This window comes from Daldinia loculata (genome assembly GCF_022478755.1).
Source record: "Daldinia loculata strain CBS 113971 unplaced genomic scaffold F4817scaffold_35, whole genome shotgun sequence".
Taxonomy (NCBI): Eukaryota; Fungi; Ascomycota; class Sordariomycetes; order Xylariales; family Hypoxylaceae; genus Daldinia; species Daldinia loculata.
In genome coordinates this window covers 178,021-203,601 of record NW_026054889.1, presented here as the reverse complement: position 1 = coordinate 203,601, position 25,581 = coordinate 178,021, and the positions used below count along the sequence as shown (strand labels likewise).

General features: G+C 46.5%; 9 protein-coding genes across 9 annotated transcripts; 6 read left to right on the top strand and 3 right to left on the bottom strand.

The window, feature by feature from the left end:
* Positions 1 to 1,804: 1,804 nt before the first annotated feature.
* On the top strand, positions 1,805 to 3,128 carry F4817DRAFT_317323 (uncharacterized protein; the record flags this gene model as incomplete). The annotated part of the gene is made up of 2 exons (XM_049300789.1): positions 1,805 to 2,339; positions 2,440 to 3,128. The coding sequence occupies 2 exons, from the start codon at positions 1,805 to 1,807 to the stop codon at positions 3,126 to 3,128; spliced, it is 1,224 nt and encodes a 407-aa protein (XP_049157678.1).
* Positions 3,129 to 7,155: 4,027 nt separating this feature from the next.
* Positions 7,156 to 9,109, top strand: F4817DRAFT_342039 (mannitol dehydrogenase domain-containing protein). Its single transcript, XM_049303855.1, has one exon. The coding sequence runs from the start codon at positions 7,600 to 7,602 to the stop codon at positions 8,776 to 8,778; it is 1,179 nt and encodes a 392-aa protein (XP_049157677.1). The 5' UTR covers positions 7,156 to 7,599; the 3' UTR covers positions 8,779 to 9,109.
* A 373-nt stretch (positions 9,110 to 9,482) lies between these two features.
* F4817DRAFT_342038 (Coatomer, beta) lies at positions 9,483 to 13,134 on the top strand. Its single transcript, XM_049303854.1, has 5 exons — positions 9,483 to 9,773; positions 10,052 to 10,136; positions 10,207 to 11,091; positions 11,146 to 11,725; positions 11,777 to 13,134. The coding sequence occupies exons 1-5, from the start codon at positions 9,756 to 9,758 to the stop codon at positions 12,747 to 12,749; spliced, it is 2,541 nt and encodes an 846-aa protein (XP_049157676.1). The 5' UTR covers positions 9,483 to 9,755; the 3' UTR covers positions 12,750 to 13,134.
* A 695-nt stretch (positions 13,135 to 13,829) lies between these two features.
* On the top strand, positions 13,830 to 14,258 carry F4817DRAFT_317320 (uncharacterized protein; the record flags this gene model as incomplete). Its single annotated transcript, XM_049300788.1, has 2 exons — positions 13,830 to 13,985; positions 14,079 to 14,258. The coding sequence occupies 2 exons, from the start codon at positions 13,830 to 13,832 to the stop codon at positions 14,256 to 14,258; spliced, it is 336 nt and encodes a 111-aa protein (XP_049157675.1).
* Positions 14,259 to 15,389: 1,131 nt separating this feature from the next.
* F4817DRAFT_342036 (uncharacterized protein) lies at positions 15,390 to 18,010 on the bottom strand. The gene is made up of 2 exons (XM_049303853.1): positions 17,305 to 18,010; positions 15,390 to 17,241 (listed from the first exon to the last, which is right to left on the bottom strand). Exons 1-2 carry the CDS (start codon positions 17,305 to 17,307, stop codon positions 15,817 to 15,819), a joined length of 1,428 nt encoding a protein of 475 aa, XP_049157674.1. The 5' UTR covers positions 17,308 to 18,010; the 3' UTR covers positions 15,390 to 15,816.
* A 531-nt stretch (positions 18,011 to 18,541) lies between these two features.
* Positions 18,542 to 20,133, bottom strand: F4817DRAFT_342034 (Diphthine synthase). Its single transcript, XM_049303852.1, has 3 exons — positions 19,870 to 20,133; positions 19,679 to 19,803; positions 18,542 to 19,585 (listed from the first exon to the last, which is right to left on the bottom strand). The coding sequence occupies exons 1-3, from the start codon at positions 20,002 to 20,004 to the stop codon at positions 18,985 to 18,987; spliced, it is 861 nt and encodes a 286-aa protein (XP_049157673.1). The 5' UTR covers positions 20,005 to 20,133; the 3' UTR covers positions 18,542 to 18,984.
* A 132-nt stretch (positions 20,134 to 20,265) lies between these two features.
* F4817DRAFT_342031 (uncharacterized protein) lies at positions 20,266 to 21,478 on the top strand. Its single transcript, XM_049303851.1, has one exon. The coding sequence runs from the start codon at positions 20,392 to 20,394 to the stop codon at positions 21,106 to 21,108; it is 717 nt and encodes a 238-aa protein (XP_049157672.1). The 5' UTR covers positions 20,266 to 20,391; the 3' UTR covers positions 21,109 to 21,478.
* A 393-nt stretch (positions 21,479 to 21,871) lies between these two features.
* On the top strand, positions 21,872 to 23,118 carry F4817DRAFT_159370 (ubiquitin-conjugating enzyme E2). The gene is made up of 2 exons (XM_049298074.1): positions 21,872 to 22,511; positions 22,618 to 23,118. Exons 1-2 carry the CDS (start codon positions 22,337 to 22,339, stop codon positions 22,980 to 22,982), a joined length of 540 nt encoding a protein of 179 aa, XP_049157671.1. The 5' UTR covers positions 21,872 to 22,336; the 3' UTR covers positions 22,983 to 23,118.
* A 136-nt stretch (positions 23,119 to 23,254) lies between these two features.
* F4817DRAFT_359719 (glycosyltransferase family 33 protein) lies at positions 23,255 to 24,701 on the bottom strand (the record flags this gene model as incomplete). Its single annotated transcript, XM_049306197.1, has 3 exons — positions 23,255 to 24,199; positions 24,264 to 24,457; positions 24,542 to 24,701. The coding sequence occupies 3 exons, from the start codon at positions 24,699 to 24,701 to the stop codon at positions 23,255 to 23,257; spliced, it is 1,299 nt and encodes a 432-aa protein (XP_049157670.1).
* Positions 24,702 to 25,581: the final 880 nt, after the last annotated feature.

The following is a 25,581-nucleotide window of genomic DNA, read 5'->3' as shown; positions in this document are numbered from 1 at the left end:
TTCATGGGTGCTGTATCTATTTATTTAGTATTGGTCTAAGCTACATAGCATTCTATTCGTCTATCTTTTACCTAAGAGTATACACCCTGTTACACGGCCTAGAAGTCCAGACTGTTGCTTTATATCTTGTTGCCATACTTAACACTGCATTAGTCTTGAGCAGGTTAATATTGTGTCTCATAGCAAATCACATTGGCGATATCCATATGATCTTCCTCGGCATAGCTTTCTCTTGTGTAATGGTGTTTGCTTGGATCAATACCGACTTTGGGGCAGGGTATATTGTCTTTGCTGTATTCTATGGCTTCTTTACTGGTGTAGTCGTAGCCTTACCAGCTATTGTGCTCACTTCGTTCACCACTGACTTCTGCTTGGGAACTGGACTGGGAATGCCGTCGACGTTGAACGGTGGGGCTTCATTGATTGGGACACCGATTGCTGGGGGCATATTAAACGCTACATAGAGTTACGCTTGGACAGGAAGGACTATGTGGTGACTTTTTCTTCATGGGGATAGCTGTGTTTATTGGGACTCTACGCATTGTTTTCACAGGGAAGCAACTGGTTGTGAAGGCTTAGGACGTAGATAATATTATTTATCCCTCCCATTTTTATTAGCTTCGTAACCTTTGTGCTCCTTCTTCTTGTAGGATGGGCTTAACTTCCCATGTGAGCATGAACAGACCACGAACAGACCATGGCAGACCCACGAAAGTGACTAGCAATGTATTATTTCACCTTAGGAATCGAGGAAAGAGCATTGTTTTGTATGATCTTGTACCAATAGAATCCAAGTGCTGACAGAAAGAACCGCCTCCTGCACTACAACTGGTAGTATCCCAGCAGCCAGTCCCTTCCTCCCATTCAAGTGCTCCTCGCGTACAACTTCCTCTACAGTCCAGCCTCTTTCCCTAACCTCTTTCCTCTTCTAACCTCTTGCCCTATTAAATCCAGTCTTGCCCTTGTGAAAAAATCTTCACTCTCCTTCTAAGTTTCCTCACAAGGTAACACCATAGTAGGTGACCTACCTACCTAACCTAAGCACCTTCTTAACATTCTTCTCGAGGGCATCATCACCAAAAGTTATGGAAGCTACAACTCCTCTTGAGTTGTTGACACCAAGGGCACATGGGTATTTTCTACACATCAAATCCTTCCATCACTTTATTTATTTATTTATTTTATTCTAACCCCATAACCTAACACACACACACACACACACACACACACATCAAATACTGTGCTGCTACTGCCTCACATTTACATTACCTCCTACCTTCGCGAACTCTTAACACAAAAATTTCATCACCTCCTGCCTCACCTACCGTTTAACCTAACCTAACCTGGTAAAGCATACCCATACTACCTCCTGCCTTTAAGTCCTCTGGACATTCACTACTTTATTATCCTACCTCCTGCCTTATTGCGGGTATATACTTTCCCTCTATCCCGAAACGGGAAGTTAGCCTATTCACTCACCACTAGAGCCGTTGCCTCCGGAGCCGTAAAGCGGCTCCTTCTACATTTGACGGCAGTAACGCCCTTGCAACTATTCTTGCCTAACAGGTATGTGTATTCCTATATAAACAAGTCGCCGCCCCTCGCCCTCCCTCACCTTTGCGTGAACCTGAACTTCTTGTCACTCATATTTCTTACACCAACCTTCCCTCTTGCATGAACCTCCACCCTCTTACATCAACCTCCACCCTCTTACATCAACCTCGCCGGCCTTACACACATTACTCACATCCATTGCAGCACTACTTTAATATCCCTTTCAACATACGAACCCTAAATTACTAACATGGGACGACCACGCAAAAATCGTGGTGCCTGCGACCGGGTCTCTGAGGGCGACGACAATGTCGTCGAACCCTGGAGGCTCAGGTTCAAGAATGAGTTTGATGACGACGATGAGGACGTTAAAGTCTTCATGAAGCAGGAGGATGAAAATGCCGGGGCCAATGCCGGAGCTAATATCCAGGCCAACATTGAGGCTGGTGCAGATGGAGGTAATAATAACCCCATCATAATTGAGGACGACCTCCATCGAGGCGACCCTAATAGCAACCACAATAACGGCCACGGTTTGGGGGCACAAGACCCACTACCGGTCAATAAGGAAGTAGCTGATGAGGAGCTTGAACGTATTGTGATGGCTATTGACGAGCGACATTGCGACAAATATAAGTGGTTCATAGAACGCTATATACGTCAGATCCACGAGCCTCACGAAATCTTATCAAAGCAGCTCTACTATCGACGTGTCATGGTAAAGCACAAGACAATCCAGATCCGAGCTGACCCTAAAGGCAGAGAGAGATGGGTTGTGAAAGGAAGTAAGTAACATCAAGAATTCCTTCATCTTCATTTTTATCTTGCGTCAGGAACTAGCACATCCTTATAAAAATACATGATTGCTAACTTTGTCCACCATAGTGCGACCGAGTGCTTGCAAAAGACTCGACTTTGAAGCTACGCGAGCTCACTTCACGGCTCGTACTACAGCTCGCTCATTAGAGTGGTCAGCCCATAAAAAGCGGGTGCCTGCCGACCGACTCAGTGCTATCCTTGCAGAAGTAACTACAGCTTACGGCTGGCCCGAGATAGTCACGGTCGATATTGTGGATCATATTCTCACTACAGATGACATTCGTGACATAAACGCCTACGACGGACATCAGGGCCTTACTATTGGCGCCTTCCCTCCTCCTAACCGGGTCTCTGCTGAGTCGGACTTGGATGATATTTACGATGCTGAGCCTGCAGTAATTGGCAGCCGAGAGCCGCAAGTTTCTCAGCGCAGTGTCTTACAGCCGTCTTCATCCCTTAGCTCCACCCTGTTCCCGGGGAACCCTCGTCCTTCAGCCTCCTTACTCTCCTGGCCCGAAAGATCCTTATATAAGAGGGTTCATCAGAATGATAACCAGGAGGAGCACGGTGAAAAGAGGCAGCGACTAGATGATGAGCGTGAGGGTTGCTCACAAGATAGCCAACGCCAGGATGAGAAAAAGGTGCGGCTTGAGGCCCTACATCAAGAATTCACGAAGAAAATGATGGAAATCTCTAACACCTATCATCGTCGCCGACTAGAGATTGAGATGGAATATGAGACTAGAGAATCTTAACAACATGGAATCCTTATCCTCTATATTAAGGTATATCCAGCGTGAGCGCTTGAGCTTAATTTCGCTTGGCCTCTTTCATCTTCATGGCACACTTCTTTCACTTCAAACACTAGTCTAAAAGGGGACCTCTTCTACCAACGATGGAAATTCAATGGGGTTAAAGTTGTGAGATTTGTTCGATGAGATGAGGCACGGATAGGTGCAGATATAAAGAGGTCTCATTTATAAGAGGCCGAGGAAGGTTATGGGTTGCGATGACTTTTGATGCGATGACTTTATAGCAGATATAAGAATCTCACACTTATTGTGAGATCTTAGTCTCCTTAAGAGACTTTTTTTGTAACCAAAAACACAAAAACCGAATAATCAAAAACCAAAATTCATAATAACTTTTTTTTAAATTGTTTCTTTACTATGTGTGAATTGCTGGGTTATTATAGATCTACCTTATAAATTGAAGGGGTATTTAGAAGTATCCTTTTCGTCTAATCGCAGTTATTGACAGATATCGTGACTTGGCACAATTGAATTCTCCTGAATTCCTCGGTGGAGCATTCAATTGCTTTGAGAATTTCGGGATAAATCGGCCCCACAGTGGATCGGACCAGGTCGGCAGAGGCCGTCCCATGTCCGAAAATGATCAGAAAGCGGTAAGATTTATCTCGAGCAGCAGCGCAACACCAGGAACAGCAGCATACCCAAGCACGTTATCCGGCTGAAAGAAGCATAAAAAAAAGTGAAATTATCGTGGCAGTGCTCTGGGACATGTAATAATTTATCGGTCCTTTTTATGGCCTGACAAGTTCAAAGTTACAGCTTATCCGTTTCGTCGGGGTATAATGCAGCGAGTTAGCATGAGATAGGAAGCCCTAGAGAAATAACTCCGTTTCCTTCATAATCGGGCCGCTAAGGCCGGAAGAAATCGAGATCGAGCCAAGCGGAAGAAGTTAAAAGCTCACAATCAATTATTGCACGAGCAAGACTAGGGAGGCCTTGAATATCCCTTGTGAAACGAGAGGTGGCAATTTAGGAGCAATGCCGGGTGTCGTTAGGGCTGGCTCGGAATCATACACAGTGTCTGGGAGGTATCGTGTGTTTTCATCCCGAGTGTTGTGGATCATCTTATTCCGAATAATCAGCGGTAGTGACTATCGTGAGAACACATAGCCTTGCCGATGCCGAGAGCAAGCAGGTTACCCAATAGGCTGGTATGAAAATGGTGGTATCTCAAGAATGGGTCACAGGTACCCCATCCAAGAGATATGTAATAAGTGGGCGGATCTTAAGACTGGATGAACAACCGTTAACTACACGTGTAACTAGAGGCATGAGAGAAAGTGGAGGCTGTTCTATGTATGTAGGTATGTAAGTAACCTAGTCGCTTGACCATAATGTTTCTTATGTAATGTAGATACATGCCGTTTTTAGTTGGATCACGATGTTACTGGGGACTGGCTAGCGGCATCGAGATCTATGCTTGTGCAGGAGTGTTTGCTAAATAGCCAGATAACAGGTAGGTAGTAGACCGGTTATGCATGTCGAAAGGAAAGATAGGATAGCGCAGCAAACGCCTTTAGATACGAGGCACTGCTTTTGTTTGCTTGGATTTGTCCATGTCAGTCCGATACTTATGTAAGTGCCCGGTAAAGGTAGAGTGCTTAAGTGCCACGTGAAACCCGGGGAAGGCCATCGAAGTGGTATTCGAGCTTATCTGATACTGGGTTGATCCAAGTCGACTCGTTATATTTTGAGAGATCGACGTATCAAGCCTTGCAAGGCTGCCAGGACGCCATTGAGCGACAGGAGAAGTGCTGAATTATTGGTGGAAGACGGCCTACTGCTCCGAACCAGTTCAATTCTCGGCCGTGGAACCCGAGGATAGATACATAGGTACCTGTATGTAGAGTCCGTTGCGCGCTAGTTGAAACCCCGCAGTGATCTACCTATGACTTCCAGTGAATAGTTAGCGGAGTTTCGCAATACTTAACGCGTATCAAACATCGACCACGAGGAAGCAAAAGGCCTAAAAGGTTCCTGTCGGAGAATTCAATGGAGGGAGCCACTCGGGTACGTAATCATGGAGTGAAATGACCCAAGAATCGATCGGATGCAACCCTAAGCATGGCCTTGGGACCTTGGGGACTTGGGGACTTTGGGTCCCTCTTTTGGCGACGATGTTTAAGAAGCGCAATCTGTTCGCCTTTAGGGGTTTTGAGCGGTTTTTAGCGCAATCCCCATTCGCCATTGACTGTGCTAGCGGAATCGTTTGGGCTGCCCTATGAGATCATCGACTAGGATTAGGAGGGGCTTTGACTTCCAGAGGGGGAGAAGTCGCCCTTGGCCTTTTGGTTGGATTGTCCGGGTAAAGAACCTTGTTTCCTTTTTCCCCCTTAAGGTTTATTATACGTCTTAAACGGTTAAAATGTCTACGGGCCGTATATGTTTTCCCTTTTAGGAAGTCCGCGTCGTACAACGGGTTGTGTGTGAGGTCATAGGTAGGTATAGGGATCTTTCCCGACCACTAGATCTAGACACGTTCCATACCTTAAAGACCCTCAAAAACTAAGTAGTGCTGATTCGTCAGTAAGATGGCTGACTAAACCGATTCTTCTATAATCTTCCTCACAGGCTCATATCTGAACTCTCTTTATATATTATTAAACTGCGTCTGAAGAGTGTGTGTGGGGCTTTACGGTATCACGATAATAAAGAAGCGCCGAGGGACACACCACCTACTTTCGTAGCCGACCACATTCTCATTAACAGTGCTGCAGTCCGCTCGGCATCTCTACCACTCCGCCTATTGGCGATAATGGGCGGTGATAAAAAAGCTGCAGGGACTAGGGCTACCTTGCTTCAGATAGCCTTGTGTGTAAGTGGCCAGTGGTCTACAATGGTATGCCAAGCGCTTAGCAGATATCAAATCAGATCTAGGGCTGCTGGGCGGGGGGGAGGCTAGAGAGGACTGGGCAAGGCCACGACTCCCCCAGACTTTGGCACGTTGCATATGCCTTTTTGTTATCCAGGGACCAGGGACCATGTAGGTTCATATACATAGTATATTCATTCTCCTTGCAGTTATGATTTCATCAATCTTCGCGTCTAGTCCAGCTTATCGGGTATCTAACAAAACGCTTATGGTGGGTTGTAGACGTGTCTTACAGGTTCTATAGACGCCTTGTCTCGAGTCCTCCTGGCGATCCTGAGTTATACTAAAGGGCTTGACGGATCAATGTTAAGCACGGAATCGCTAGCGAGCTTTCAGGGATGTGGCGGATGAAGCCCAATGACGATATTAAAAGGGACAAGAATTGACTATGTAGGTAGCCTACATGGAACTATTCGGGATATACAGTGTCATTTAAAGCTTGGCACGGAGAGTAAGAACATAATGCTTGATACTGTCTCGTTTACTGACAAAACGTTGGGACTTGAAGGGACCAATAGTAAGAAGCATTGTCAAATGGTAAAATATAGTTGGATCATACGATGGCCATGAGCATGATAAGTGTTTTTCCAAACTACTTTTAACAGCGCGAGACATAAAATTTTCTAGCGCATGTACTTACTTTAAGTTCTAATAAAAGAATATGGTGTTGTCAGACTTCGAATTCGATAGAACATTACCGCGTCGTGACGAAGTGGCACTGGCAAATTACAAGTCATAAGAGGAGGCGTTGTAATCAAGTATAGGTAGGCAACCACTTCGGCGGCAGATACTTATTATGCTTATGAGCTGCTTGATGTTGATATGTTCTCGAGTCATTTAGGAATTGGGCTTGTCTTACACAAAGTTGAGTGGTTTTTTTTTTTTTCAATTCAATTTAAGCTGTCCATAGGTAGGGTGGTAGATATCAAAAACTGTGTAATACATATGATCGTCAGTCGGTTGAGCGAGAGATATTCGATGCTGAGAGTCACTTTTGATGCTTAGGTGTTACCTATTGGAGTTGTAATTGTTGTACCTATTGCAGTCAAACGCCCACCGTCAAAAACACGATACGTTAAAGTGGGTCGGAAATAAACTGGGGATTACCGGCTGTGCAGGGTACGTAATGCCGTAATGCCGTAATGCCGTCAGCAAAGCCAACAAAACGGTGGACCCCCTTGGAGTACAGTACGATACAGTCCGCTATTCATTCCTGCCGTGACGCTACACAGCACCCCTCCACTTCCGGTCGAATTGTTCGGGGCTCGTGGGGCTTGTGGGTTTGGTCCAGTTACCTACCTCTCGCTCCTTCCTCGTCACTACCTATTTCCAACCTCTTGCACTTGCACATAAGAACATCAACTTTTCCCTTTCCCAATTCTTCTTTTTTCCTTCCTTCTTTTCAACAAACCTAATTGTACCACTTCTACTTCAGTGTTTCTGAAACTTTAGAAGCACAACGTACCTCACAAATTCTACCACCCTATTACTCTCACTTACAACATCACCTCCTTCTATCACCTCTACCTACACCAATTCACAATGGGTAAGAAGGCAGTCCACTTCGGCTCCGGCAACATTGGCCGAGGCTTTGTCGCATGTTTCCTACATGAGTCAGGCTACGAGGTCGTCTTCGCCGACGTTGTCGACAAGCTCGTAGACGCCCTAAATTCGACACCTTCGTACAAGGTCATCGAGCGTGGTGTTGAGGGCACAGATGTCAAGACAATCACCAACTACCGAGCCATCAACTCCAAGCACAACGAGGCTGAGCTTGTTGACGAGATTGCAACCGCCGACGTTGTCACCTGCTCTGTCGGCCCCAACATCCTCAAGTTCATCGCCCCCGTCATTGCCAAGGGTGTCGACAAGCGCTCGAATGAACTCAAGCCTCTGGCCGTCATTGCTTGCGAGAACATGATCGGTGCCACAGACGCCCTCGCTGGCCACATCATGGACCCCAAGAACACTCCCGAGCACCGCCTCGAAGACCACCACGAGCGAGCTGCCTATGCCAACTCTGCGATCGACCGTATCGTTCCTGCCCAAGATCCCAACGCCGGCTTGGATGTGACTTTGGAGAAGTTCTACGAATGGGTCGTCGAGGAGACCCCGTTCCAACATGGCGAGAAACCGTCCATCGAGGGTATCAAGTGGGTAGGCAACCTGCAGCCCTTCATCGAGCGTAAGCTCTTCACCGTCAACACATCCCACGCCACTGCCGCCTACTTTGGTTACAACAGGCAGAAGCAGACCGTCGACGACGCTATGCGAGACAAGGACATTAGGAGTCAGGTTGCCGCAGCAGTCGACGAGACCTCCAAGCTTATTGTAGAGAAGCATAACATCGACCCCGAGGAGCAGGAGGCCTACAAGAAGAAGATCATTGACCGAATCAGCAACCCTCATCTAGCTGATGCTGTCGAGCGTGTTGGTCGTGCTCCCTTAAGAAAGCTTGGTCGCAAGGAACGCTTCATCTGTCCTGCCGCTGAATTGGCCGAGATGGGTCACGACACGCCAGCCCTCCTAGCTGCTACCGAGATGGCCTTCCGCTTCCAGAACGTGGATGGTGACGACGAGAGCAAGGAGCTTGCCAAGATCATGTCGGAGAACAGCGCCGAGGAAGTGGTCCACAAGGTGTGCGGTCTACAGAAGTCGGAGAAGCTGTATCCCAAGGTGGTTGAGATCGTCCAGAAGGTCCAGGCGGACAGCCAAGACTAAGCATCTGGATGAATATTTCCCCTTTCCAACTGCCTTTTCGCCTTCTGCGTTCTATTTCCGCATTTGCATTTCAGATGAATTTTACGGCATGGGAGCGATCGTTACGTCTAGGGAAATGACAGGGGATAAAGGCGTTCATGTATGATGATACCAGAAAGGAAATTTTAAGGGAACGCAGGACGCTTTACGACGACTAGATCACGTCAGCAGCATTGTAAATCTGCATCGATTGCGTTGCGTTCTTGCTAGGTACTAGTCATTCTTGTCAAGTTAAATACAAGATTGACGATAGGAGAAGATTGATTTCCAATAAAAATTATTACGACTTGAACTAAATTGCCCTTTTAAAAGTGACTGTGATGTGTATGTGGATTTGTAAAGGTGATGTGCGTTATTATGAGCGATGGGTACTTGAGGTAATGCTTCATGTATAACTGCCTGTACGGATATTGGGCAATTGAAATTTAGTGCTTCTTACATACCGCGGGCAGTCTGGCAGTACATATTCAGGAGAACATTAGTGAAGAGGTTTCTACTAGTATTGACCTAGGTTGTAGATGTAATCGTGGCTGAGTTTGGGTTGGGACTAAGGTTTAGCCACACATTACATAAGCTAGCGACTTGTTGATTGGTTGGTTGAAGCAGGGGGAAGTGACCACCGTTGAAACTTGAAAATGTGGAAATGGCAATCAATACCTGTGGGTAAATTGTGTTACTTGGGCTTTCAGAATTAAAGTAAGCTATCCAGCTTCAACTACACATAACCACACATAACCCAGCAATTGAAACGATACCTACGCTTGTTTAGACGGAACACATATTATAATTCAGAAACCTCAATCTAGATGGTCTTCACGTAATATTACTAGCATCGATCTGCCTGCGATCAACCATCAACTACCCCCCCTCTTCGAACGAATCGTTGCATTCATTATACGACCCATTCATTTCCTACGGTATTTGGAGCTGTCGGCAAAATGAGGCTGGATGTGAAGGTGTGTACAATATCTCCGTTCGCTCCGATTCCTTTTTGGTTTACTTCCAGTTCGAGACATTCGGTTTGGTAAATCGAGACTTGGCCTTTCTTGACCCTCGCACCCTCGCACCCTCGCACCCTCGCACCCTCGCACCCTCGCCGAGCTGCGGCTCAACTCCTAAATACTACCGTTATTATCCTCCATGCTTTACGAATTAAATCCCCACGCCTTATATTCCAACTATATAAACCAGCTACCAGGCTATTGGATATGCTAACATGGTATTTAACGCACAGCGACAACTCTTTGCGCGCAGTGAGCGTGTCAAGGGCATCGACTACCACCCGCAAGAGCCATGGATTCTAACTACCTTATACAGCGGTGAGCCCGTCTTTGGCTTCTTCGAGTCCTTCGAGTCCCTTGAGCTCTCGCTAATAGCTAATTCTCTAAGGCCACGTTTACATCTGGTCGTACGAAACACAGCAGATCGTCAAGACCTTTGAGCTTACTGATGTCCCTGTACGAGCTGGCCGATTCGTTGCGAGAAAGAACTGGATCGTTTGCGGTTCCGACGACTTTCAACTAAGAGTATATAACTATAACACCTCCGAAAAGATTACGTCCTTCGAGGCGCATCCCGACTACATACGCGCCATCGCGGTCCACCCCACGCAACCTTTCGTCCTGACCGCCTCCGATGACATGACCATCAAATTATGGGATTGGGAGAAGGGATGGAAGTGCGTACAAGTGTTTGAAGGTCACAGCCACTATGTCATGGGATTGGCTATTAATCCTAAGGATACCAACACTTTCGCTTCGGCCTGTTTAGATAGGACCGTCAAGATATGGAGTCTAGGTTCCTCCACCGCCAACTTCACACTCGAGGCCCACGAGACAAAGGGTGTAAACCATGTCGATTACTACCCGCATTCCGACAAGCCGTACCTCCTCACAACCTCTGACGACAGAACCGTTAAGGTTTGGGATTATACAACCAAGAGTCTCATTGCGAGCCTCGAAGGGCATACCAACAACGTGTCCTTCGCCTGTTATCATCCGGAGCTACCTGTCATCATCTCCGGTTCTGAAGATGGTACTATCAGGATATGGCACGCAAATACCTACCGCTTTGAACAGTCTCTCAACTACGGCCTAGAGCGCGCGTGGTGTATTTCCTACCAGCGTGGTAAGCAAGGCGTGGCCGTCGGATTCGATGATGGCGCAGTGGTAGTAAAGCTGGGCCGAGAAGAGCCTGCTGTGTCCATGGATAGTTCTGGCAAATTGATTTGGGCTCGACACAACGAAGTCGTCTCATCCATCATCAAGGGTGGCGGTATGCGCATTGTCTCTATTCCGTAATCGTTCTAAGTACTGACTCGAGCCATAGACGCCTCGATTAAGGATAACGAACAAATCACACTCCCCACGAAGGAGCTAGGTACATGCGAAGTTTATCCTCAAACGCTCATTCATTCCCCCAATGGCCGCTTTGTTGCGGTTTGCGGTGATGGCGAGTATATCATTTACACGGCTTTGGCATGGCGTAACAAGGCCTTCGGATCTGCACTAGATTTCGTATGGGCATCAAAGGACAACAGTAACGACTTCGCTATTCGTGAGTCGGCGACCAGTATTAAGGTCTACAAGAATTTTGTCGAGAAGACCGGCGGTCTAGATATCCCTTTCCAGGCTGAGGGTTTAACGGGTGGCGTCTTGTTGGGTGTAAAGGGCCAAGGAGGTGTGTCTTTCTACGACTGGACCACTGGCGGTCTAGTAAGACGAATCGAAGTAGAACCAAAAGAGGTATATTGGTCAGACAGCGGCGAGCTTGTCACCTTGGCTTGTGAGGATACCTTCTACGTTTTGAGATTCTCCCGCGAGAGCTATATCGAAGCTACTCAAGCTGGCCAGGTAGACGAAGATGGAGTTGAGGCCGCCTTCGAGGTTATTACAGATATTGCTGAGAGGTGAGTATTTGCTACTTAATAATTATCTACTCATAACTAACATCTTCACAGCGTGCGAACAGGCCAATGGGTTGGGGATTGCTTCATCTACACCAATAGCACAAACCGGCTAAACTACCTAGTTGGTGACCAAATATACACCATCTCACATTTCGACCAGCCAATGTATATTCTCGGTTATATCCAAAGAGACTCCCGGATATACCTGGCCGACAAAGATGTCAACGTCACAAGCTTTGCTCTATCTCTTCCTGTATTAGAGTATCAGACGCTAGTACTCCGTGGCGACATGGAAACGGCAGCCGAACTGCTCCCCACTATCCCTGCAGATCAACTCAATAAGATCGCCAGGTTCCTCGAGGGACAGGGCCACAAAGAACTAGCGTTAGAGGTGGCCACCGACCCTGAGCATAAGTTTGACTTGTCGCTAGCCCTGAACCAGCTTGACATTGCTCTTGACCTTGCGCGAAAAGCGGAAAATGACCACAAGTGGAAGACGGTAGGTGACGCAGCCCTCACGGCATGGGACGTCCCGCTCGCTGCTGAGTGTTTCACCCATGCGAAAGATCTAGGCTCTTTGCTCCTGATTTACTCTAGCACATCCGATCAGGCAGGCTTAAAGGCACTCGCAACGCAAGCAGAGGAGTCCGGCGCCCACAACGTTGCATTCACGTGCAGGTGGTTGCTAGGTGATACCGCAGGCTGTGTGGATGTTCTCACCAAGACGAACAGGCTAGCTGAAGCTGTCCTATTCTCGCAGACATACAAGCCGAGCTTGACGGTTGATGCTGTGAAAGGGTGGAAAGAAAGTTTAGAGAAGAACAAGAAGGGCCGGGTGGCAAAGGTAATTGCTATCCCAACAGAAGACGAAGAACTCTTCCCAGAATGGGATGAGTGGCTGCGGTTGGAAAGCGAGGGCGGCGTTGCCACCGGAGAGGTAAATGGCGAAGCTGAGGAAGCTGAAGAAGAGGTAGAAGAGGCCGAGGCCGAGGATGCCGAAAGTGAAGCAGAATCTGAAGAGTAATTCAAGTTTCATGTACTGTTATGAGTTCACCCTAGTCCAAGGGCATGGTGGGCATACGGTTTTCCCATGATGACGATCAATCATGTTCTATTACTGGAGTTAAAATGGCCGAAATCCGCAAAAGCTGATGAGCAGCCTAGTCGCATCTAGAACTACTTCTCGGTAGAGGCAGAGAAGGGAGGAAACAGGTTGTAGTACCCGAGTAATGAAAATCAGAGTTACAAACAAAACCAGACCGGCTAGAGCTTTTACGGCTTCGCATCTCTTGTCTAATTATATCTTAGTCGTGTTGTTAACCGGCTAGCATACCTGTATTGATTCTACCTATGGGGGAGAAGGTGTCCCCAATACCAATTAGGATCTTTCAGAATACAATATCATTTCTATCCTCGCATCGCCTTTCTTGTAGAACCTCCTCCACCCGCACAAGAGGTATATATGATGAGGCTAATTCATCCGCCTCTTACTCGCTTATACACATAGGGTAATTAGAAGCCGCTTTAGATGTGGTTCTATTTAACATCATTCCAACCATAGCCACAAACTCACTCAACAAAGATAGTCCAGGTGCTTATACCTACTACGCATTCTATCGGCACGTTTAGGAAACCCCTGTCCTGTTGAGGATGCTACTTACTACATATAATAACTGTACTATGTCGACCAATGGCTATGCCTTTGGCTCGCAACATGTCTCCCCTTTTATACCTACATGTGAGTCATCTATGATAAACCAATCCAAGTTTCGTCAAAACGATTTATCAGCATAGTCGACCCTACAATACTTTGCGACGAGGTAAGCTCTTACCCCTCTAGGTAGAACAGGCCATGAGCAATGGCCAAGCAGCTCGGTAGTTCATAAAGTACAAAGCATGGATATGTACAATTGGTAAACGTAACCTTTGTAAACTCATGTATACGCACGGGTGGTAGAACAGAAAACCAATATCAACACATTTCTTATGAGGCAGATTAATATGGTCCTAGCCAGCTTTGCCAAGGTCTGCGTTCATGCTATCAAGTATAGCTAGGGCGGCAAATGGGATCGCATCTTGAAGTAAGTTAAGTCTGGTTTTAAGAATGACTCGGGCTCGCCGGACGAGGAGAAGCCATTTCGGTAATAAGAATATGGAACGGTCGTTGACGGCCAAAGAGATCGCGGAGCTGAACGAGTTGTTAAAGTGGGTTTTGTTTGGTTACTATCCTCTAATGTTAGACAGGCTCGAGGTTATCATGGTGAGTGGCCCTATTCAGGACTTTACAGATTCAGGCTAAGACAACGTAGAGTGGTTATACTAGGGCATAGTGTCTACCTCTTAGATATGCTAGAAGGGGGGCACTGAGATCACAGATGACTTGGACCAAACCCACGTGTTCGGCTTCTTCGTAATCTACCAGGCAGCTGGGCAATATCAAGACTTTGGGAATTCGGCCGTCATGCGGTCTTTGCTGGGCCTTTCCCACTTAGAGCAGATCTATACCCCTGAACTTGATCCTACAGATTTTTGAGTAGGTTTGGTTCTGCAACGGCCGCACCTCAGACGGCAACAAATGCAAGAACTAGGATAGTTTTGAGAGGGAATCTTACCAATATACTTATTATCTAGACACGGCCTTCTACCCAGACAATCTTATACGCCTACGGGATCCAGAGTCTCGCATAATCACGGTATAGCTTAAAGAATGAGTGGTTACGGATCCCACCACATGGTAACTATTCGTATATAGGGCCGAAGGGGAAGAGCATACATGTACCCAGCAGCATTGATGCTGTGAACGAAGATAGGCAGGTTTTAATGGCTTGTTATACTAAAGATGGGAGTGGAGAAGAGATCACCATAGTTCGTAGACTGGATTTATAATGGTGACCATGATAATATTTGAAATTATTCGTATATAAGGCAACTCAAATGAAATACCAGACACCAAAAAGATGGCAGACATCCTGCAAACAGCCGTAGACACATAAGGTCGATAATATAATACGTAATATTAAAGGATAATAACCCAACGTTTGGCTAAAGAGTTATGCCCTAGGAGGTAGCTGCTGGGTGTAAGTCCTATCTCTTAGAGACCTAGATAGGGCTATATATAACTCTGTGAGTAGCATGCTCTGACAACTGATATTTTCATATCTATAAGATTGTGGTGACAACAAATTGGCCTTTACTAGGACCTCTATAACGCAGTAGACAACACATACGCACACATATATGGAATCTCCTCGCCGTGTGAGTACAGTAGTATAGAAAAGGGTAAAATGTAAAAACGCCTATCTAGTATTCGGAACAATATCAATACTAATACAAAGACTTCTAACAAAGAGGCGAATAAGCCCGTGGCACTAGAAACCTAGGGTTAAGATTTACTTGGTTACGATTAACTACTAGATAATATCTTGACACGGGCTAGCATTTGATTACAATGCAATTAAATCCCTATTTGATTCATTGAACAATAAGTATAGGTAGGTAGTTATGCAATGCCATACTTCTAACTTATCTCTTTTGTAGGGGCCGGAGCCTATTAACGATACATTTAAGTATTAGCATCAATGTATATTGAATAGACAAGAAGCCTACAATACTACCTAATGGTTATAGGTACCTAATTATTAAGATTACTTATAAGTATGGGAATGCCACGTTGCTTAGCGAAACCCTGTTAAATGCCCCTATGGGATGGAAAACTAATGGCAACACAAATCTATTACAGACAGAACACCAAAAATAAGAGGATGCGAATGATACGAAAACTGTGATCAACTAAAGCTTATCGTTCTTAATTAAAAGACAAATTGGCGCTACAGATAGAGGCCAATTCATACAAAGCAGGCATTGGGATACTTGAGCCTTGAAGTGTTGTTTGGCTCGTATATTACATGGTAGTGCTGGGGCACCCTTTGCTGTGAAGATGGGTTCGACCTGTATGTAGTCTTATTACATTTGCCACTCCGCTCCTTTTTCATCCGCCCGTGCAAATGCCGAAATTAAAGCAAACCTGGTATCATATGCATATCATTCGTAATCATCGTAGAAAGATCGGAATTGTCCTCTCAGGTACGTGCTCAAAAGTCGTCGTAAAGATCCATCATCTCTATGGGAGGAATGGCTCCCGGATGAACCTCGCCGCAATTCTCACAGGCGATAGCTTCGTCATCGTCGCTAAGAAAGTCGAACATGGTGATGTCCTCCTCGACGTCATCCCACGGAAGTCCGCTCATCCTATCAAATAGCACCCACTTGCGCTCCTCGTCGCCGAGCTTGATAGGTATTTTCTTCCAAATGGTCCGGCAGGAATGATAATAGGAATAAGGTGGCTCGCCTTCATCTTTAGGTGCGGGTGGGAAGTCAGCTCCGAAGAGATGGGAATGCACATCGTCGTGATGGTGGTCGCCACTCTTAAATGCGCGCATCGCCCGAACGACCTTAGCACAGTAATGACACTCATGAGTATCGCATTCGAGAGCACGCACGCCGTTCTTGAGAGCCACCATCGTAGGTGCGTGATCAATAAGGAGGCCCTCGTCCTTCAAAAGGCCGGCCATCTCGTTGCAAACCCGAAGACCGGTCTCATCACTCGGCAAGCCAGTCAAAACCACCTCATTCAGTGTGCATCCAAGCTGGTGTGACGCGACCTCGTGAAGTTGGGGAGGCGGGTTGTTAAACATGTCTTCACCGAAATTCACAAAGTCAATGCGAATCTTTTCTAGAGATGGTAGTAACTTGGGCAATGGAGCAGAATATGTTGTGGCCGAACCATTGCTATGAGAAACGTAAGAAGGGTCGAAGGGAGGCAGCATGGCCATGAGGAAGTCAGCAAGCTGGTACCAACCGTAAGTTCGGAAACCACGGCGAGCAAGACTATTTTCCTTGGGCCGCTTATGCACGGTCAAGGCAACGGCCTTTCTAAGATCGGGGTGGTAGTTGCGACTAATCCTGTGTGTTCGCTCTTCGTCGTCATAGAACTTTGCAATAACGCGGAGGGTGACATCCTTGATGTTTCGTCGGAAGTGAAGAGGGACCTCGGCGAAGTTTCTGAGTGACTCCGGACTAGTGAAGACAAAGGAGTTATTGGTCCATAGGAGCTTGGTGCCCTCATCATGGTAGGCCTTACAGGTCGCCAAGAAGTGAATCGCAAGTCTGCTAGACTTGGACTTCTCTCGAACCGTCAGATTCTCCGGCTTGACCTTGCATAGCGGATCGACGATAGGAAGTGAGCTAGTCAGAGCGAATGACATGATTCTAAGCTGTATCTCAACCGGGATGTGTGGAAGGGGCGGGCGAACGGCCCTGGTAGAAGCACGGGTGATTCGCCCAGTAGAAGTCCTCGCGGGCTTGGGACGGGTTTGCCACGAGATGCCATTCTCACGGAGTAGACGCTTCAAAGTCATGTTCTCATCTTCGAGACGTCGAACCTTGGTGCGAAGGGGATGATTGTAGTAGATCTCGGCCTGGTCGGCCTGATCACGGCATTCCCAGGCAATGCTACTCTACAGCAACTAGTTAATAAACAAGAGGCATTAACGTGAGATAGTAAGGTGTTAAGCTCGTACCATGTTGAATGAAGCGGATGACTACAAGGACTCGTGACAACGCTCATAACCAGAGGCGTACTAAAGCACCTCGGGCGCCCGAGGTTTGGCAAAACGCCGAGAGGTATACCGGAAAAGGTAATGGAATTTGGAGACGATGTAGGTTGTTCAATCCGACTTCTTGTAGACGGGTTGTAGTATGAGCTGTCTTGAAGGGGGGAAACTGTTTGCACAAGACAAAGAAGCTATCTGAGGCCAAACAAGATTTGAAATTTGAAATCAAATTCTTGGGGTCCCCGAGATTCGATTTGAGTAGTAATTAGGAACTCGCGGCAAAGAAATACCTGCCACGGCAAAACAAGGCATAAACCTAGGCTCTTAACGGGAATATGAAGAATATGACCTGGGGAAGAACATCAAAGACCAGACGCGGACTATGACTAGATTGTAACGGCTAGGAGAGATATGAGGAAGATTAAAAAGAGGAGCGGCTAAGGAGATTGGGGGGGAAGTGTCGCGAAGTCAGGTGATGCCGATTAAATGGATGAGAGGGTTAGAGATAGGTGGTATTTGGTGTGATTTACAGGTATTTACCTCTTGAAATGAATTTGGGACGAGGTGCAACGACGGGCACTAAATAAGTGTTATGCGAAACGAACGTAGGATAAGAAATAGATGGAGTAAGCGAGTCACCATTAGGTGAAGTAATGTGGAAGTTACTACCTACCTTACCTCTCTAGTCTACACCGGGTGATCAGGTATGTACATACATGTACCTTAGGTCGCTGTGATGGGCAACTGGACCTGTAGTAGGTAAGGTTAGTGGGACATCCACCACCTATTCCTCTACATTACAATCGCTGGACGGAAGGAGGGGATGAAGAATATATCAAGGTAGGTAAGTACATGTACTTCTTACCTGCCCGCTCTTCTGGGTAGCTATTTCCCGTTAACATCTCTAACCTCTGCATTAGGTGTGACATGGCAGAACTACCCAATGACAGAAGCCAAAAATCCATGCCGAAGATTTGAGCAGCTTTTACTACTGTATCTTGTAACACAGGCTAGCGTATCGCTCCCCTTAGACCGGTTCGGTTCCTTGAACCGTGGTCCAATTTGGAGGCTTGATTCTATTTAAAGCTCACATGTACAAAAATACCTAAATATGTTCATGGATTGGCCCATATTACATCAAGGGCTTGCTCAGCTGCTTAGCGCACCTACGCATTATCCTATCCTTATCGATCGATGTCATGTAGTTGAGAGGTTAGAACGAGTTTATATCAACTTGACAAGATGTACGTTTACCTTTTATCAATTGCTTTTTCCTGCGACAGTCTCAAGTTAAAATAAAGGAAAAGGAATATGTAAACATCTCCAATAATGATTAACTAGTGGCTCTTATCTTGACGTCATCAAACTTATCCCTTAAAGCAAGAAATATTGTCGATGATAAAGTCTGATGTATCGCATCACACAGCATAGGGTAGCTAAGATGTTGCATTTATTAATAAACGAGGTTGCTATAATTTAATTAACTGTCACAAACTATCGCGGAAAGAGTATATATACCTATATATATATAGGCAGCTTGGGATAGTCCTGAGGAATGACCTATATTAAATCATGAAATAAATCAACGTAGTTGGATGGTGAAAGACACAGGTGTATTTGCGATTATTACCTAAATGATGCCTTTCTTCATTGCTGACCGTAATCCCTAATCCAAATCGTATCCCACGTCTGCTTATCGACCGCAAACTCGCGCGCATAATCCCTCTCTAGCTCGTGTGCTCTTTTGCCCAATAATACTAAACTATGTAGCGGCGGCCCGAGCGCTTCATCTGCATCGCAGAGCTGTTTTAGTGTTCCGGCAACAAACTTCTCTTCTCTGCCGCCAACCCTCGCGGCGCCAATGGCTAGGCTTTCCGGTCCGTAAACGCCCTCCTTCTTTTCTTCTTCGATTTCAAGCATCTGCTGCGCACATTGCCCGACTGTCATATATCTAGGGGGTTCGTATATCTTCCTTCCTCGAGCCATGTTCTCTAAGCTCTGCTCCTTGACTTTGATGTCCAATAGCACGAGTGTATGAAGCCCAATGGATCGATTCTCTTTGATACGGTCGTAAAAGGAGGCGGGGCGCCAATTATCTAGGAAGAATACCATAGATACCGTCTGGCCGAAGTTGTATAGTTGAAGCCCCGTAGCTCCTATCCCTGACATTATGGAAGCATTTGGTACCGTCTGGACAGGGATTGAGAGCTCGCGCGCTCGAAGAACGAGGTCAGTATGCGTAGTCGCGCTATATTTAGGCGTTAGTCTATGCTCGTTGTTCCTGTACACTTGAAAAGGTATGGCCTCTCTTCATTGGATTTCTCGGACGGCTCTCTCATACCCGAAAGGATCACCAACTACTAAAAATGCGACATCCTCAGTATGCGCATCGCGGAGGATTTCTTCGCTATTCGACTCGACCATCTCGCGGTCTGCGACTACGATGGATCGGCCATAGTAGTTCTCCTACTGCGCCATTAGCGTTAGCTGAATGAGAAAAGACAATACCGCGCGAGATGAGGAATTGCCTACTAAGACGGACTGATCTACTAGGAGAATACTCGTGTAGGCTTCGAGGTAGACACGGGATGCCTTTTTAACGATTTCGAGGCCTTTGACTGTTATATCCGTCTCATCAGAGAGACCTAGTCCCACGAGGTAGAGCATTGTAATAGCACGAACCAAGCTAACTCAGGTCCTATAGAGAAAAGCTCGATGCTCGAGATCTCGCAGAAGAAGTCTAAGATGAAGTGGGGGAGGAAGTTTTATTTAAGATGCTTATTGGCATAAATGGAGGGGTAATCGATTAAGCATGTCTTTCCTATAGCTAGGGCAGCAGGGGTACTGAACTAGGTACTTAGGTACCCACTGTCTTACCACATTTAAATGCTACGGTTAGATTACTTTATCGCGTTAATCGCAAACAAAGTCGTGTAGTTACAACGTCAATTCTACTCATAGTATAACCTCCACGGTAATACTCAAGAAGGCCTATTTCCCACACTACACCCCCTTTGAACCGAATAAAATACACCACTCTCAAATACTATCAACATGGCCGATAAAAAGGGCTCGGCGTACGGCACGCCGGCCGACGATACGTCCTTCCGGCGGAGCTACGACCTAGACGAGTACGCGCAGAAAGCCAAGGTACGAGAGGCAGCCGATAAAGAAGAAGCGAAGGCGCGATATGAGGCAAAAATGGCTGGAAAAAAGTACTACAAGCCTATGACGGGCGACGAGACGCTCACGCGGGCGCGGCGCGATATCATCGACCTCGAGGCCAACGTGGGCAAGACGACACTAGTCCCGGCGGGCGCGGGCCAGGGCAAAAGGGGCCGCGGCGCCGGGTTCTACTGCAGCGCCTGCGACCTCACGTTCAAGGACAACATGCAATGGGTCGAGCACGTGAACAGCATGCAGCATCTACGGAACATCGGCGAGACAGGCGAGGTCAAAAAGGCGAGCGCGGAAGAAGTCCACCAGCGCATCACGGAGGTATGGGAGCGGCTGCAAGAGCAGAAAAAGGCAAGCACGACGACGCTAAAAGAGCGGTTGGAAATGCGCGAGGAGGAGGCGACTAAGGAGAGGGAGGCGAGGCGGCTTAAGAGACAGGAGGAGCTGGCGAAGAAGAAGGCGGCGCAAGACGCGCAGGAGAAGATTAAGACTGAGTATGGCGACGACGTGCGGATCGAGGGAGAGCATGATGAGGATGATATGATGGCTGCGATGGGGATTACGGGGTTTGGGACGTCGAAGAAGAAGAAGTAGCCAGGTGACGGAATCATAAGGGACATTCAGGGAATGATAGTTATATTAAAGTATAAGCGAAGGGATGGCGTTAAGGTGCATCAGATACGGCGTTTGGTTTGATCCAAGTTTGGGTTGCTTAGGCGGTATCTTGGTTTGATTCTTACGGCCATGTGTATAGGTACCTATTTGGGGCTGGTTTTGTATTAATGCCCTGTTTACCTCTGGTATAAAATGAAAGCCACGGGCTGTAAGGTGCTTCTTGGGCTGGATAGTAGAATTCATTAGCAATCTATCAACTCCTCTGTCCCTTAGTTTCTGTGTATATGATTTTAATATGATATATGGTCTATATATATTTACATATAAGTACCAAGGTAGTATCAACAAGACGAAGAGACTTTATTGGACTGAAGTGGCATGAAAGTGTAAGCTCTTAACTGGCTGCTACTTGTTCTGTTGTACAAGCCTGTCTGCATCTTCCCGCCCTTGCAGGAGTTATTTTGACCGGGTTCCAACTCAATTTATGGCTTCTACATAATAACTTGATTTACGTCTCTATCTTGAATATAATCATCTTCACTTGCCTCTACTCTATATGTACGTACCTAGGTACCTACAATAACACCTAATGTTAATTAATTTACTTTATGTAGTTAAAATACCTAACCTATACTGTATGTGACGTAAGACTTCATATCTTTGTAGATTCGATAATAAAGTCCGGACAAGGGTAAGAACACAACAATTGTCCTGTAAATTCAATTCCATACTCCTGTCCAATACATATCCCTTATCCCTGCGCATATCCCTTCATAGCTGCATCTAATCCTTACATACCTATATAACTTCATACATACCTAACCTATGTACCAAGCTACCCCACCATCGATTACAGGACTTCCGCGCCGGACTCGACAGATGCAATCTTTCACGTCCGTTTCACTCTCCATTCTCGACCGTTAACACCCCACACGCGAGTAACGTCAAACTTACCTAAAGGTACATAATACAGGTACACAGGTAGATATCCGCGTCGCCGACCGATCTAATAACCTCGTGGCGGATCTTGCAGTTCGAACCTGCCCGACTTACAGCTTACGGCTTACGTACAAAATTACCTATCTGCTTTATATCGGCGATTCACAAATACCCTTACAAAATACCCAAAATACATATCTTACTTTACCTCATCTCGTCATCTTCTATCGCGTAACTGCTGTAATACGCCACCACCACCACCACCACAATGTCAGCATCGTCGGCGCAAACCTCGGGAGCTGCCCGACTCTTGCAGCGCCAGCTCAAGGAGATGCATACGTCATCTGACCTATCAGGTATTTCAGTAGGCCTAGCTAAGGAGAGCAATGTCTTCGAATGGGAAGTTATTCTTATGATCAATGATGAGTGCAAGTATTACGGTGGTATGTCTTAATCCCCCCTCTCTCCTAAATCATAACCGTCCTTGCTACGCGCATGAAGTTAGATAGGCCTTTAGATCCGGCATGGCTAACGCATAGATAAACATAGGTGCCTATTTCCGCGCCCTTATGACCTTCCCACCCGAATATCCTCACCTGCCTCCTCAGATCGTCTTCCAGAACCCGGTTCCGTTCCACCCCAACATCTACCCCAATGGCGAGCTCTGCATATCCATCTTGCACCCACCCGAGGAAGACAAGTACGGCTATGAGAGCGCCGCCGAGCGCTGGAGTCCCGTCCAGACCCCCGAGACGATACTGCTAAGCGTTCTCAGCCTCTTCAACGAGCCTAACGACGAGAGTCCCGCCAATCTGGATGCCGCCAAGCTGTTGCGGGCCGAGCGAGAAGGTGGTCCGAAGGAGTTTAGGAAGCGGGTAAGGAAGTGCGTTAGGGAGAGCTTAGGCGAGGATTAGGTAGGCAGGGCAAGTAAATGAACAGGATTCACGGCCGCATACCGACAACCGAACTTCTATACCGATAAATATCTCTCGAATAAAGGAGGAAACCGGGACGCCATCGCAGGAGCACCATCCTGTGTTGAATAGCGTCTGTTTAGACACTAGCATAGCTGACTTCGGAGCATTCGAGAAGGCGTATAGGTGTTACGTATTTGATACGTATTTGAATTCAATCCGTCGATTTTCGTAATTTGTAATGGGTAGTCCCGCTTAAATATTGCTGTCTCTTAGTCCATGAGCCCTAATACACCGGCTAGAACTCGATCCCATTCTTCATCCCACCGTAGATCACTCTCCTTCTTGGCTCCTCTACGTAGTGTCTGGAGTTCGCGTGACCCTTCCTCCCCCAATAATCGCGTTAAAGTTGTCGCTAGCTCGTCTGCTGTCTCAAAACCGCATCCATTTATACCCTCCTTGACCAATTCGCTGAAGCTCTCATATCCAGAGTACGCAGCAACCGGTAGCCCAGACCCAAACATATCCACAACTTTCATAGGTAAGTCAACGCCGGAGCTAGACATGTGAAGACATATCCCGAGGTCAGCACAACTCAGGAGCTTGGCATAATCCTCCATCGTTAGCCACGCGGTTAGTATGCGAATATTGGGTAGCTTTCCCGCTTTCTGTAGGTTCCGGATTTTCTCTTCATAAGCTGCTTTTTGGGGCCCGCGCCCTGTAATGATGGCGATGATAGGATGCGTAGACTCGTCCTTAGCGTATGTAACCAAGGCATCGAGCAAGAGGGAGAAGTCTTCATCCGGTGTCCAAGATGTACTGCTTACTATAAGCTTTGTCTGACCTCCTATAATGTTTGAAGCGAATTCCCTAGTCTCAGGTAACTTTTCTAGAAAGTCCCTGCGATCTGGCAAGGACTCCAGAGGCTGGAATAAGGAGGCTGGCCGGTCGTGAAGGACAAGAATTGGTGCCGTAACGCTATAAGGTGCCTTCTCTAATTGCCGCTTCATCGCATGAGTAACAGTGATATTAGCCGTAGGTGCTGCCTGAGCTAACGCGCACTCGTAGGCTTTCGAGATTTCCACGAAAGGATGATTGCGTCCCTTGGTCCCGGCAAGGATCGTCCAGCCATAGTTGTGCCAATCGATTATAAGATGCGTGTTGCGCAAGACAGAAATGAGAAGGGCAATAGCTAAAGTTGGAATAGATGGGGGGTTCTAGAACCGATGTTAACAAATATCCCGTATAAAGATAATAAATATAAATATAAATATACTGTACCTGAACCATGATCCATCTTGCAGGGGGTGTTTGGTAACCAAGAACTCGAATGAGAGTCCAAATTTGCCATAGCACCTTTAAAGGCCCTGAGACGATAAAAGGAATCGAACTGGACCTGATCACACTTGGCGGAGGTGCCAACGGATAGATCTTAACCCTAGGATTGCTGAGAAGATCAGGATGAGGGGTCGATTCTATACAATGACTTAGTACGGGTTACTCGTCAAGCTAAGAAGAGAAACATAAGAAGAGAAACATAAGAAGAGAAACAAAGATACCATGATAGCCAATAAGATCAACCCTTCCGCCATGTCTAGCAACACTTAGAGCATGGTATTGCATGCGCGGGCTTCGACCAATATCTCCAAGAACTAAGACTTGAACAGAAACAGACTCCTTAGATGCTGGGGAGATCTTAATGTAGCGTGAAGGTAGCATGGTTAGAACTACCACGAGGCCAAGTAACGATCCGAAAGCGGTAAACGCCAGTACGATGGCGAGATATGCCATTTCAGAATAGTAAGGCGGGGATATCGGGGTATGTATAGGTATATATTTGTTTGTAAAATGTGAGTATAGCTTACTACGAGGATAGTGTGTAGGTAAGCTTAGAGCTATACGACGACGGGCTTATTTAAAATGTGTCTTCGTATATTCTCTTTTGTGACCTGTCCCGACTCTGCGCGTAGATGAACAGCATCTGCAGAACATATCTTAAAATGATGGTTAGGTAATTATGACCTTGACCACTTGGATTGGAGGCGGCGATAATGTTTTGACGTGGTGGTGTTCGATGCAGGGTTTGTTAAGGTTGAGGTGATTTATTGGATGAATCTGGCTTATCGACTACATGTAGGTAATAAACTTTCGGTACCTATCAACATCTAATAGGGACCTCAGGCACGCAAACTTTAAAGATGGGGGTACCTGTCGAACCCCTAAAAAGCCTAGTAATCTTACTGTAATAGTACCTACCACTCAGTGACGACTCGGCGAAAAGACTACATCGATTAGTACGTGGTACATGGTACTACTAGTAATAATGCGGAGTACTTGCAGGCTGTCCAGGTGCATCATAGATTGCGGGCTGGCGCTAGATTGGAAGGAGAAAAGTTTAGGAACTGCATTCAGGAACAGGGGGGTTACAATGGATCTTTCCTCCTCTTCGACGTCGTCGCTCTCTTTTTCTCCTCCGCTCTTTTATCAATACAAGATGCCACAATTTGCTTGTTCTCTTTGGATTGCTTTTTAGTCTTGTCAGTTAAGATCGTGTAGTACCATCACACTCACTCTTAAACTAGATATTTAAATTAATTAT